We start from the raw sequence: 14,905 nt of genomic DNA on the forward strand, positions 1-14,905 counted from the left end.
ATGAACACAACACTAACTCACCATCTTTAGATAATAAAGTACTCAACCTCTACTGTCTTTTAACTATGAATGAATACAACACTAATTCACCACCTTTAGATAATAAAGTGCTCAACCTCTACTGTCTTTAATGATTAATGAACACAATATTCTAACTTACCATCTTTAGATAATAAAGTGCTCAACCTCTACTGTCTTTAACTATGAATGAACACAACACTTTAACCTGTTAAGCCCTAGCCCTATTTTGTGAAAATCCGCCTGGCTGCATGTTAGCCTAGCTTAGCACAATGAATGGAAACAGACAGTGCCGGTTAGCCTAGGCATTGTCCAACTAACACCTCTCCCGAAGGCTAACCGGCACTGTCCGCTTCCATTCATTGTGCTAAGCTAGGGTAACATGCAGCCAGATAGCTTTCTACTGAATGCACAGAGAAACTGGTATCTATCTTCTTGTCTCTCTCTGGAGAAGACGATACGCTAATTTCCCAAAATGTTGGCGTGTTCCTTTAAAGCCTTGTGGTTTTGCATCAGTGTGACGACCACACCCACCAGGGACCAGTTGCATGAGGCAGTCCAGACACTGCTCCTTGGTCTCCTGCCTCTGGGTGGCGCTGCGCTCGGGCCGGGGTTGAACGGGCAGCACGCCCCCCGGCCACACGGCCTCCTGCATCACCTGCATGTAAATCACCCAGCAGGGGGCGCTGGTGAGGTGGGCAACACCCACATCCAGCCACCTGAGTTGGAGCAAAAAGGAGCAGTGTAAACCAACAGGTTTATCATAAGAGCTTGTTGTGCTCCGTTCCCACTGATGTCAGCTGTTCACCCAAAATAAAAATAAAAATATTTCCCATCACCTATCTATCCACCCAGATGGTATTGGTGTGATTTGAATAGTTTTAGAGATATCTGTGGTAGAGACGTCTGCCAGCGCTACAACACAATGGAGCTGAACGGCACTTGGTTTGGCGCTCAAAGCACCAAGAAAATATATTATAAAAACTATTCTTTAACCAATGTATGAAATAAAGATAAATAAATAACTTCTAACCTTCGTACTGTCTTTTACTAGTATGCACTTTGCTACTGAGTTCAGTGTCAGTTTCAATTAATTTGTTAGAGAGGGACAACTTACATTAACTCATTAATTGCCAAACCCGAGATAAGTCGGGTTAACTCGACATGCGTTGGCTGCCAGACCCGAGATATCTCAGGTTTTGGTCGTTTATTCTTTTATTCAATATTTGTATTCATTATTCATCCAGGCACCTTGGTGTTACCATAGGGAATGAGTCTGAGCTCACCAAAGTGCAATACCGGCCGCATTCCAGCTAGACGGCGGTATTGAGCACCCTTTGAAACCTTGTATCTTGGCCTGTGCACCGGTCAAATGTGACCGGGCTCACTTTTCTTTGTCGGGCGGATGGAGCGGTTATAACGATCGGATTGAGAAGCGTCGAATGCTCCCGATGCATGATGTGTGGTGGATTATGTTGGCTACACGATCGACACCAATACTGGGACTTGCGATCCGATCATTAGAATATTCTTTTTGGGGTACATCCTAGTGAAGGTAAGGACTATATGACAGCAATCCTGCCTTGATCCAACCATGTCTTCACCCCGATCGCAACATGATGTCTGTGTAACGTTACTCCACAACGTATGCCGTTGGTGACAATCAAAGCATCAAAAAAAGTGTAGCATTGCTATGACGGGCCCCATCTAATAGCTGGCAGTCAATGAGTTAAGGAACATTTTATAAAATAGAATGTAAATGTACAGAATTGTACATTGGCAGTCCCCCTGCCAGAAATAATGGGCTAGTACCTTTTTGTGGATTTTGGTCCTTTATCCAAGTAATTCCTTGATTTGCAGTGTTTATGTTGAAAAACACCAGCAAAAAGGGATAAAACCTGTGATAAAATGTTGAGTAGAAAGGTAGGTGTGGAGCCTAGCAAAGCACACATGTCCTCGGCAGAATGGGGGAAATGTGTTTTTAAATGTTTTATTTTGGGCGAATGGCCCCTTTAAGACAGTGTGTATAATAAAAGGAAAATTCCACCAATTTTAAGGTTTTGATTCTGGTTCAGATCATCTAGCAATACTAGAATGTAAACCTAATTTGCATGTAAGAGCTCACACAAACATGGCCTCATAAAGTCAGAGCCCCATTCGTTGTCTATGGAGCAGCCCCAGATCTTACATCTCAGTGACATCACCAACTGGAGGCTTCTCTCTCTGATTTCTAGCTTTAGGGGAGAGTGGTGCGTGTTCACAAATACTGACTAGGGATGTCCGATATTATCGGCCGATATCGGCATTAAAATGTGATATAGGAAAATATCGGTATCGGTTTAAATTATTATTATTATCTTTTTTTTTTTTTACATTTCTATAACCTTTATTTACCCAGGCAAGCAAGTAAGAATAGGAACAGGCACAGGAAGAACATATGGGAACTCTTAAAATGGGTGTCAATATGGTGGATATATATAATCATGCATTAATTGATTGAGAGTGGGTATAGAGACACACACACAGGTAGGGCTGCCTCCTCTTGATCAATAAGATAATTAATCTATCAGTTTGGTGGTAGTCGACAACGTTTTTGATTGGTATTTGTTTACATTTACTGAGTGGAAAAGAAACATTGATTTTGATTTAATCAACTAACCGCTTCGTGGCCAGATCATGTCACTATTAGTGGACAAAGACGTGCTTTAGTTGAGGACAGCCCGACGCGGGGTAAGACATTAGAGAAGACATATGTACAGACACATGTAGGAAGATGAAGAAGAAGAAGAAGAAGAAGAAGACGACAACGAAGACGATGATTAAAACTGTTAGTAGAAGTAAATCATGCATTTCCGTGGGGTGATGTAGAGACAATTATGACTCATTCAAACGCTCCAAACCTCTTGAAACCTCAGGACCAACCATCCTGGACACATGGACCCAGGGTCTGGGGGTTCAGCCGCTGTGCAGAAAATAAAGTAATTCAATCTCTTGTCAAGATGTACGAAGTTGGCGGAACGTCACTCGGCTGCTGAGCGAATGCCTGCTGTCTAGGATGGTATTGGAAACAGCTGGTATCACCTTAAACAGGCCAATCCTGGTATTTCCTCATGTGCAGTTTCATCTCAATCGATCAATCGATCCATCGATCAATCTGCAGTATTGTTTTTATTTAATTGATCTATTTAATAGTAGAAATGTCCAATTTCCCCATGGTGTATAGTAATGTGTTCTACTACTACTACTACTACTACTACTACTACTACTACTACTACTACTACTACTACTACTACTACTACTACTACTACTACTAGTACTACTACTACTACTAGTACTACGTACTAATATCCATCAGTCAATCATAATTTAATCTAATGACCCATATAACTGGAAAATAGACTACTAAATAATATAGGCTACAGTACAGAAAACGAGTAGCGATAGCCCTTACAAAAAGCATCACAGTATTCTCATCATGGTTTTCGTCACTACCATGAAACTGTTGTGATCTTCTGGATGGTCTAGCTCTGCTACTGTACCTCTCAATGAAGAGTCTAATGATCGTCTGGATGATCTAGCTCTGCTACTGTACCTCTCAATGAAGAGTCTAATGGTATTCTGGAGGTTCTACCTCTGCTACTGTACCTCTCAATGAAGGGTCTAATAGTCTTCTGGATGATCTAGCTCTGCTACTGTACCTCTCAATGAAGAGTCTAATGGTATTCTGGAGGTTCTACCTCTGCTACTGTACCTCTCAATGAAGGGTCTAATAGTCTTCTGGATGATCTAGCTCTGCTACTGTACCTCTCAATGATCAATAGATACTACCACAATGTCCCCTCCGATACATGTGGAGACAGCCAGCCGCTTCTTTTCACCTGACAGCGAGGACTCTCACTGGGGGAGCGTAACGCGTGGGAGGATCACACTACTTCACCCAGTTCCCTTCCTCGCTGAGCAGGTGCCCCCGACCGACCTGTAGGAGTCGCTGTTTATAACGACCAGGATACATACCCCACCGGCTTCCCACCCGCCAACACTGCCTAATGGAGTCTAATGGATGGTCTAGCTCTGCTACCTCTCCATGAAGAGTCGAATGGTCTGCTAAGCTCTGCTACCTCTCAATGAAGGTGCCAAAGAGGAGTCTGATGGTCTTCTGGATGTTCTCGGTGCACAGCCAGCTCCACTGCTCCCTCATCACCAGACACAGGATGTTCAGCGCCACGTCTGCCACCGCTGTGTCTGTTTGAACACAAGCAACATGCATCGCGAACGTACACATTACATTACACACATAATACAGATTCAAACACAGACAAAAAGGACACATATTTGTAACTAGGGATGTTCGATATTGGCTTTTTTACCGATATCCGATATACCGATTATTGTCCAACTCTTAATTTCCGATACCGATATCAACCGATACCGATATATGCAGGGTTTCCCCCCCCAAAAAAACGGAATAATTTCAGGTAATTAACATTACATATCTCTTGTTGTGGAATTAACACAACATTATGCATACTTTTCACAATAAATAAAATAAGAATTTGCTCTTACTTGCTTGCCTGGGTAAATAAAGGTTAAATAAATGTAAAAAAAAATTAAATGAAAAAAAGATATATATTTTTTAAACCGATCATTTCCGATCATATTACATTTTAATGCCAATATCGGCCGATAATATCGCACATCCATAATTGTAACGTCAGGTGAGAGACATGGTGAAGGCCTGATCATATCGGAACACAAAGCCTTCACACACACACGTGCAAAAACGCTTTAGTATTACAGGTTAAAAGTGTCTTACAAGACTTTGGGAGATTTCCTGCCAAGATTTCCTAGCTTAGCATACAGGGGCTTTTATTTGGAAGTTGAGCCAAGAACCAGGGGTTCTAAGCGACTACAGACCTTTCCTGGCAGACAGGAGACAACATCTCACTCTCTAGAGCAGGGGTGGGCAATTATTTTTCCCGGGGGGCCGAATGAGCAACTGAAAATATGTTGGAGGGCCGGGCCAAAATTCCAAACTAAATTATGCATAATATACATTTAATATTTATATAAAAAGCAGTAAATGGCATTGTTTTGACCCCTGGTAATAGTGTATGTTATTATTTGGCAATTAAAAGGTGAGGTTAGCCTTCAAAAATATCATTTATTCAAATAGAATTTATTTCCAAAATGATAAACAAAATGTGAAACATGAATAACAAAGGGCATGTATGAAAAAGTGCTATACAAATAAAGTTATTATTTTGAGTTTCATATACTATTGAAACAAGGATTTTCTTAGCTTTCTAAAGACATCACATCATCTTATAGCCAAAATAAACAAGACATGTCACTGAACTGTGTAAAAAAAAGTGTCCCAGTTTTGTAGCCTTTTTTACTTTACATGCCTATATTAAACATTTAATGTTTTCAGAACTGTGCGAAAAAAAGAGAAAAAAAATATCAAGTGTCCCATTTCACTTGTTATATTTCCACATTTTAGTGTTCTTCAGTTCTTTTTTTTTCTTCATTCAGTGTGATAAATCCAGTCTCTGTTGAGCTTTAACAAGTCCATCAAAGTCAGGTTGCATGTCTGAGGTGGAGATGCGAAGCACAGCTGCCAGATGTTCATCAGTGAGAGAGGATCTGTACCTGGACTTGGTAAACGTCATGACTGAGAATGTCTGTTCACATATGTAGGTGGATCCAAAGAGAACCAACATCTTCTGAGCATGTCTCCTCATGTTTGGAAAGTTCTCCTCCTTGAGAGCAGAGTAGAACTCTAGCAGTGATGCTGACTTAAAGTGCTCTTTCAGTAGTGAATCAGACTGCAGGTCAATGAGTTCAAGCTGAACATCAGTGGGTGCACTATCAACACTGCAGGTAAAGGGAAAGGAAACCAGCTGCATTTCATCCTCAACCTTTTTGAAATCTTGAAAACGCCTTGAAAATTCATCATGCAGTGCTCCTAACATGGATGAGTACCTGTGCCGGTGATCAGCTGATGGTTTGACTTTGTGTTCGAGATTGTTGCTGCCTAGTTGCCTTGAAATTAATTGCAAATAAAAAAAATGTAATCTACCTACCTCAGTTGTGGAAAAAAACCACACTTTCGACAGTTTTCGGCTTGCCATTGCCCCGACTGCTTTGTTGTTGAATCAAGTCAAATCCTAGGTAAGCGTATATTGTGCGTGTGACAATGTGACAATGCCTAGGCTAACCGGTCTCTGAGCGGATCTCGGCCTGTCTGTCCGACACCTCCGCCTGGATGACGACCAACCACCTCAAACTGAACCTAAACTAAACAGAATTGCTCCACCTGCCAGCCAAATCCTCCCCCCTGACCGACCTTTCCATCACAGTCGAGAATGCAGCTGTGACCGCGTCCCCGACCGTCAAGAACCTTGGTGTTGTCCTCGACGACCAGTTGAACTTCTCTGCTCACATCGCAGCGACAACCAGAACCTGCCGATTCCTCCTGAGCAACGTCAGAAGGATCCGCCCCTTCCTGACAAAAGAAGCCACCCAACTCCTCGTCCAATCAACAGTCATCTCCCGCCTCGACTACTGCAACGCACTGGTTGCTGGCCTCCCGGCCACTGCCACAAAGCCTCTTCAACTCATTCAGAACGCTGCGGCCCGCCTGATCTCAAACCTACCGAAGTCGACCCATGTTACCCCACTTCTTAGGGACCTGCACTGGCTCCCCATCGCTGCACGTATCCGCTACAAGGCCCTCGACCTAGCATACCGTGCAGCAAAGGGAACCGCTCCCGCCTACCTCCGGTCAATGGTCTCTAACTACACACTCTCAAGACCCCTACGCTCTGCATCTTCTGGCCGCCTCAGACCTACTCATATCCAAGCTCCGGGAGGGTCATCAAAGAGAAGTCGCCTATTCTCAGTCCTTGCCCCACAATAGTGGAATGAACTACCCACCCCAGTTAGGACAGCCGAAACACGTCCAATCTTTCGCCGTCGACTAAAGATGCACTTCTTCAACCATTATCTGAATTAAAAAATAAAAATAAAAATCTAACCCTAACTAACCGTACTGTCATGCACTTGTCCTAATAAACTAACCTACACTGTAGCACTCAACACTTTGATGAACATTGTTGCTCAGCTGATAAGAGTTGTGCCCTTCCTGATGGCTTGTCATACAGAACTTGTAAGTCGCTTTGGATAAAAGCGTCAGCTAAATGACTAAATGTAAATGTAAATGTCCGCTTCCATTCATTGTGCTAAGCTAGGCAAACATGCAGCCAGATAGCTTTCTACTGAACGCACAGAGAGGAAACTGGTATCTATCTTCTTGTCTCTCTCTGGAGAAGACGGCAAGCTAATTTCCCAAAATGTTGGCGTGTTCCTGTAACTTGCTGGTGTTGACGACGGTGGACTTTTTTTCAGACACCATAGAGGGCTGGTTTCAGACACCATAGGGCTGGTTTCAGACACCACAGAGGGCTGGTTTCAGACACCACAGAGGGCTGGTTTCAGACACCATAGAGAGCTGGTTTCAGACACCATAGAGGGCTGGTTTCAGACACCATAGAGAGCTGGTTTCAGACACCATAGAGGGCTGGTTTCAGACACCATAGAGAGCTGGTTTCAGACACTATAGAGGGCTGGTTTCAGACACCATAGAGGGCTGGTTTCAGACACCATAGAGGGCTGGTTTCAGACACCATAGGGCTGGTTTCAGACACCATAGAGGGCTGGTTTCAGACACTATAGAGGGCTGGTTTCAGACACCATAGAGGGCTGGTTTCAGACAACATAGTGGGCTGGTTTCAGACACCATAGAGCTGGTTTCAGACACCATAGAGGGCTGGTTTCAGACACCATAGAGGGCTGGTTTCAGACACCATAGGGCTGGTTTCAGACACCATAGAGGGCTGGTTTCAGACACCATAGAGGGCTGGTTTCAGACACCATAGCGGGCTGGTTTCAGACACCATAGGGCTGGTTTCAGACACCATAGGGCTGGTTTCAGACACCATAGGGCTGGTTTCAGACACCATAGAGGGCTGGTTTCAGACACCATAGCGGGCTGGTTTCAGACACCATAGAGCTGGTTTCAGACACCATAGGGCTGCTTTCAGACACCATAGAGGGCTGCTTTCAGACACCATAGAGGGCTGGTTTCAGACACCATAGAGGGCTGGTTTCAGACACCACAGAGGGCTGGTTTCAGACACCACAGAGGGCTGGTTTCAGACACCATAGAGAGCTGGTTTCAGACACCATAGAGGGCTGGTTTCAGACACCATAGAGAGCTGGTTTCAGACACCATAGAGGGCTGGTTTCAGACACCATAGAGAGCTGGTTTCAGACACTATAGAGGGCTGGTTTCAGACACCATAGAGGGCTGGTTTCAGACACCATAGAGGGCTGGTTTCAGACACCATAGGGCTGGTTTCAGACACCATAGAGGGCTGGTTTCAGACACTATAGAGGGCTGGTTTCAGACACCATAGAGGGCTGGTTTCAGACAACATAGTGGGCTGGTTTCAGACACCATAGAGCTGGTTTCAGACACCATAGAGGGCTGGTTTCAGACACCATAGAGGGCTGGTTTCAGACACCATAGGGCTGGTTTCAGACACCATAGAGGGCTGGTTTCAGACACCATAGAGGGCTGGTTTCAGACACCATAGCGGGCTGGTTTCAGACACCATAGGGCTGGTTTCAGACACCATAGGGCTGGTTTCAGACACCATAGGGCTGGTTTCAGACACCATAGAGGGCTGGTTTCAGACACCATAGCGGGCTGGTTTCAGACACCATAGAGCTGGTTTCAGACACCATAGGGCTGCTTTCAGACACCATAGAGGGCTGCTTTCAGACACCATAGAGGGCTGGTTTCAGACACCATAGAGGGCTGGTTTCAGACACCATAGAGGGCTGGTTTCAGACACCATAGAGGGCTGGTTTCAGACACCATAGAGGGCTGGTTTCAGACACCATAGAGAGCTGGTTTTAGACACCATAGCGGACTGGTTTCAGACACCATAGGGAGCTGGTTTCAGACACCATAGAGGGCTGGTTTCAGACACCATAGGGCTGGTTTCAGACACCATAGAGGGTTGGTTTCAGACACCATAGTGGGCTGGTTTCAGACACCATAGAGGGCTGGTTTCAGACACCATAGAGGGCTGGTTTCAGACACCATAGAGGGCTGGTTTCAGACACCATAGAGAGCTGGTTTTAGACACCATAGCGGACTGGTTTCAGACACCATAGGGAGCTGGTTTCAGACACCATAGAGGGCTGGTTTCAGACACCATAGGGCTGGTTTCAGACACCATAGAGGGTTGGTTTCAGACACCATAGTGGGCTGGTTTCAGACACCATAGAGAGCCAGATGATTTCCAAAACAAACAAAAGAAATATCCAAAAAAAAATATGATTTTTTATTTGTATTTTTTTGCAGTCAGGCCACTGAACTTAGAAGCAGGCCAGGACAGTGTTTCTAGTTGCAGCAGCGCAATAGTTAGATAACCTAGGTGGGGAACAACCAGGAGATCACTGCAACTCACACAAGTTGGAGAACTATCTCTCTCTCTCTCTTGCTCTCACACACACACAAAAGGAGCCGCATGTGGGACCCTTACAAAAGGCGGGACCCTTACAAAAAACTGTTGTTGCTAATCATTGACACATGCTAGCCTGTAATAATCCCCCCCAGAAAAATCTACTTTGCATTTGATATATTGCAAATATATGCCATCACACACACTGGCATTTAAAGGGTTAGAATTATACAATTAATATGTGGTGTTATGATCAGGGCTGAAGTTGAATAAAAGATTGTATTATTTTTAATCTGACATTACAAAAAAACTGAAAATCCATCAAAATCAGTGTTGTTGCTAATCATACATATGCTAGCCTGTTTTTTAACAATAATTTGTGATGCCATCACAAACACTGGCATTTAAAGGGTACAAATAAAAAAAATGCAGGAAATGAAGTCTTTGTAACAAGAAATGTCCTGGTGGCCTGACTGGGGCTATATTTCCTGGCCTGAATGATTTCCCCAGTCCGGCCCTGGTTAAAAGCCTCCAATGCTTATTAGTGTATGTGCGTTTGAACGTGTGCATGTTTCAACCATACATTTCCATTTATAAAAAAAAAAAAATGTAATCAAAAAAAAAAAAAAAATCAATTAATTTTTTACCTCCTATAATAGTGGGGGAAACTGGGCCCTGTAAATGTCCCCCCCCCCCCCACTATTGTACAGTTTCTTCCCCCTTGAATGTATAGATTTTCTTTAATAATCTCCGTCTCTTAAACAGTACTGTATATTTGTATATCTTGTATGTCATAAATGTCTGGATGTAACAGTACTGTATATTTGTATGTCGTGTATGTCATAAAATGTCATGATGAATTGAAAATGGGGGACCCTGATGTAAACAAGACGAAAGTCTTTCTCTGGTCTGCATCCCCTTAACACATTGGGCGCCGGGCATTGTGCCCATCATTGTACCCAGTCTGCCAGCACTGTAACCCTATGGAGATGTTTACCTTCTTTGCAGGGCTATAACATTTTTTATTTTATTGCTATATTGACATTACTATGGCCCATTCAACATCGATTATCTATCGTTCCGGATGTGGGAACGTTATATTTTTTCATTCATACATTGTTGTGTTAATACCTTCGAGAATATAAGTATGTTTTTAAGCTTTTCTGCTGTAATTCCAAAAACGCTAGTTATAGGCCCTGACTCATATGATAGATTATCGATTGGCGTTTCTTTCCTATACACGCTATATAAAAAAATTCAAATGTATATGATCGGTATACATTATGCTTCATCATGCGTCAGTAACGGCTTTATTTAGTATGGGTTGATATATTGATCAGACTGATTGCAAACAAGGAAATGGAAAATCGGGCTGAAAATAACGTTAGTGTCCTCTTACCGTTCGCCGATAAGACTGGAGGAAAAAGATCCCAATTATTTGACACCGATCTCCTAGATCCATTTCCGGTTTGTATGGCGCAATAAACGCCGAAATCATATCGATTATTGCGTTTCGAAAGCGATCCCAATGCACTTGAGTGTTTGTCTGGAGTCCCGTAACAAGATATGACTGCCGGAGGGATTTCCTCGATGCACCGTCCGCCACTTCCGGTTTGACGTGAGTGTAACTCGCCCAACCATCCACCAGTCGGCGGTATTGAGGCATTGCAATCTCAGACAGGGTGCCACTGCAGTCCGGAGGGAGGCTTGATGAATTATGAATGCCATGGCGAAAAAATGAAATATTGATCCCAAAAACTATTTACGCCGTTGTTGGCGTTCAACGCATGGCGGGCAATAACGACTTACGCCGTTCTTGGCGGACAATGTGTTAACAATTGTGTGTATTGAGCTGTACTGTATTGTATCCATTCTGCAATCTGTTAATAACGTTTTCAATCAATCAATCAGTCCCGTGTGGACAAACCCTACTGTGAACAAAAACCCCTTTGGTTTAAACAGAATGAATAGACACATATATATATATAAAAGAAATTTTTTTTTTTTATAAAAAAAAATTATTCGAATGTTGATTTAGAATTCGAATGCCAACGTAATGAACGAAGGTCAGAACGTTTGGGCTCAGCCGCGTGGACAAACCCTACCTGCCCCGCGTGGTTTTCCAGAGGTCTTTTTGTTCTTTCCAGGCAGCTCACGTCTCCGCCTGGCCGCCCCCTGCAGGAGCCTCTCCTGCTCCCTGACCAAGCCCTCCAGTCCAGACAGAGACAAGCCGCTGAGCACCTGGACGTCCCGGGACAGAGTAGAGACACAAGAGAAGGTTCTTTATGGAGACAGTAGGAAGGCTGAGAGGGAGACAGAGAAGGTTCTTTATGGAGACAGTAGGAAGGCTGAGAGGGAGACAGAGAAGGTTCTTTATGGAGACAGTAGGAAGGCTGAGAGGGAGACCGAGAAGGTTCTTTATAGAGACAGTAGGAAGGCTGAGAGGGAGACAGAGAAGGTTCTTTATGGAGACAGTAGGAAGGCTGAGAGGGAGACAGAGAAGGTTCTTTATGGAGACAGTAGGAAGGCTGAGAGGGAGACAGAGAAGGTTCTTTATGGAGACAGTAGGAAGGCTGAGAGGGAGACAGAGAAGGTTCTTTATGGAGACAGTAGGAAGGCTGAGAGCGAGACAGAGAAGGTTCTTTATGGAGACAGTAGGAAGGCTGAGAGGGAGACAGAGAAGGTTCTTTATGGAGACAGTAGGAAGGCTGAGAGGGAGACAGAGAAGGTTCTTTATGGAGACAGTAGGAAGGCTGAGAGGGAGACAGAAGGTTCTTTATGGAGACAGTAGGGAGGCTGAGAGGGAGACAGAGTAGAGGAGACACAGGAGAGAAGGTTCTTTATTGAGACAGTAGGGAGGCTGAGAGGGAGACAGAGAAGGTTCTTTATGGAGACAGTAGGGAGGCTGAGAGGGAGACAGAGTAGAGGGGAGACACAGGAGAGAAGGTTCTTTATGGAGACAGTAGGGAGGCTGAGAGGGAGACAGAGTAGAGGAGACACAGGAGAGAAGGTTCTTTATTGAGACAGTAGGTAGACTGAGAGGAGACACAGGAGAGAAGGTTCTTTGTTGAGACCGTAGGAAGGCTGAGAGGGAGACAGAGTAGAGTAGACACAGGAGAGAATGTTCTTTATTGAGACAGTAGGAAGGCTGAGAGGGAGACAGAGTAGAGGAGACACAGGAGAGAGGGTTCTTTATTGAGACAGTAGGAAGGCTGAGAGGGAGACAGAGTAGGAGACACACAGGAGAGGTTATTTATTGAGACAGTAGGAAGGCTGAGAGGGAGACAGAGTAGAGGAGACACAGGAGAGAGGGTTCTTTATTGAGACAGTAGGAAGGCTGAGAGGTATACAGAGTAGGGGAGACACAAGAGAGAAGGTTCTTTATGGAGACAGTAGGAAGGCTGAGAGGGAGACAGGGTAGGGGAGACACAGGAGGGAAGGTTCTTTATTGAGACAGTAGGAAGGCTGAGAGGGAGACAGGGTAGAGGACACAGGAGAGAGGGTTCTTTATTGAGACAGTAGGAAGGCTGAGAGGTATACAGAGTAGGGGAGACACAAGAGAGAAGGTTCTTTATTGAGACAGTAGGAAGGCTGAGAGGGAGATAGAGTAGGTTATTTATGGAGACAGTAGGAAGGCTGAGAGGGAGACAGAGAAGGTTCTTTATGGAGACAGTAGGAAGGCTGAGAGGGAGACAGAGACGGTTCTTTATTGAGACAGACAGGCCTAGTGTGCCCCCGAAGAGCTCCTGAATCCAGTAAAACGTGGGTCTTTATAGTAGAGAGAAAGGGATTGTGGATAGGTTGGGCCAGGTATTGGGTTGGAGGGGGAGCCAGGAGGGGGGAGGGATTAGTTGGAAGGGGGGGGGGGGGGTATCAGGTGAGAGACAAAAAGTGGATAAATGGGGGAGGGTAGACAGATTGGAGAGGTGTGGGGGGGGGATAACAAGAATGGGAGGGGGGTTGGAACATGACTGGGAGATGTTTGAGTGGGGAGGCACTTGTTCTGCCCTTACAGTAATGACAGATGACTGGCTCAAGGAAATTGATAACTCAAAGATGACTGGTGCAGTATTACTTGATTTTAGTGTTGCATTCGATGTCATAGACCACAATCTGCTCATCGGTAAACTAGAATGCTATGGGTTTTGTCCAACAGCCATCATATTTATGAAGAGTTATCTCACAAGTAGGACACAAAGGGTTTATTACACTGGCAGCTGGTCTCACTCTAAGCTCTTAGACTGCAGGGTCCCGCAAGGGAGCTGCCTAGGACCACTCCTATACGCCATCTTCACAAACGACTTACCATCAGTTCTGTGTAAAGCAACTGTACAAATGTATGCCGATCATTCCACATTGTACTATGCTGCAAAAACTGTCAGTGAACTGGACAATGTTTTATCAGCTGAGTTAAATATGGTGTTTGATTGGATAAAACAGAATAAGTTGGTACAAAACATCTCAAAAACCAAATCAATTATCTTGGGTTCGAGTCATAAACTGTCATCTAGATACCAAAAAGGAGTTTGAACTTGTCTGAGGAACCCATAGAACAGGTAAATAAAGTAAAATTACTGGGCATAATAATTGATAGCCAGCTGTCATGGGCAGAACACATTGATACCACAGTGAAGAAGATGGGGAGTGGTATCTCCATGGTGAGGAAATGTCTTTCTTATGTCCCTACATACATTGTGGGACAGGTGGCGAAATCTTTAATTTTATGTCACCTGGATTATTGTGCACCAGTATGGTCCTCTGCATCCAAAGGTCAACTAAAGAAATTGCAAACTGCCCAGAACAGAGCTGCAAGGTTAGTCTTACATTGTTCCATGAGAACAAACACTATCACTATGCACCGGCAACTCTCATGGTTAACGGTAGAGAATAGGCTGGTTTTCAACACAGTAAAGATTTTCAGGAACACTGTCTTTTCGTCTCAACCTGTTTTCTTATACAAACAAATTGTATTGTACCCATTCTGCAATCTGTTAATAACATTTTCAATCAATCAATCAATCAATATCTTATTATCATACCAGCGCTCGTTTCTCTATGCTTTTTCTTTTGTTGTTGTTCTTAGCTCTATTTTATATTTTATTTTTCAAAAATGTTCTTATGTACCTTAGTTGCTATTGCATGTACATTATGTGTTTTATTACATGTATATATTATACATACTGTACATACCAACTATTCGCCTGTTTTATTCTCCACCCATCGATCATCCATAGCAACACTATATTATCACAGACAACAAAGTTGGGGGAACCCCCTTTGAACGGCCCATCAAGTTTTTCCTTCATCTTCATTGGGGAATGTCTAGGAGTGTTGCATATTTGGATTTTATTATT

General features: G+C 43.9%; 1 protein-coding gene across 1 annotated transcript in view; it reads right to left on the reverse strand.

Moving 5' to 3' along the window:
* The window catches only part of snx19a (sorting nexin 19a), a gene marked incomplete at both ends in the record, with an annotated part of 217,180 nt that overhangs the window by 189,564 nt on the left and 12,711 nt on the right, over positions 1-14,905 (reverse strand). Inside the window, 3 exons of the mRNA XM_084320595.1 lie at positions 553-737; positions 4,137-4,260; positions 11,657-11,792. Of these exons, the coding sequence (XP_084176721.1) occupies positions 553-737; positions 4,137-4,260; positions 11,657-11,792 (445 nt within the window). The remainder of the gene's footprint in view (positions 1-552; positions 738-4,136; positions 4,261-11,656; positions 11,793-14,905) is intronic.

The sequence above is a fragment of the Notolepis coatsorum genome, assembly GCF_963971535.1.
Source record: "Notolepis coatsorum genome assembly, chromosome: 8".
NCBI classification, from domain to species: Eukaryota; Metazoa; Chordata; class Actinopteri; order Aulopiformes; family Paralepididae; genus Notolepis; species Notolepis coatsorum.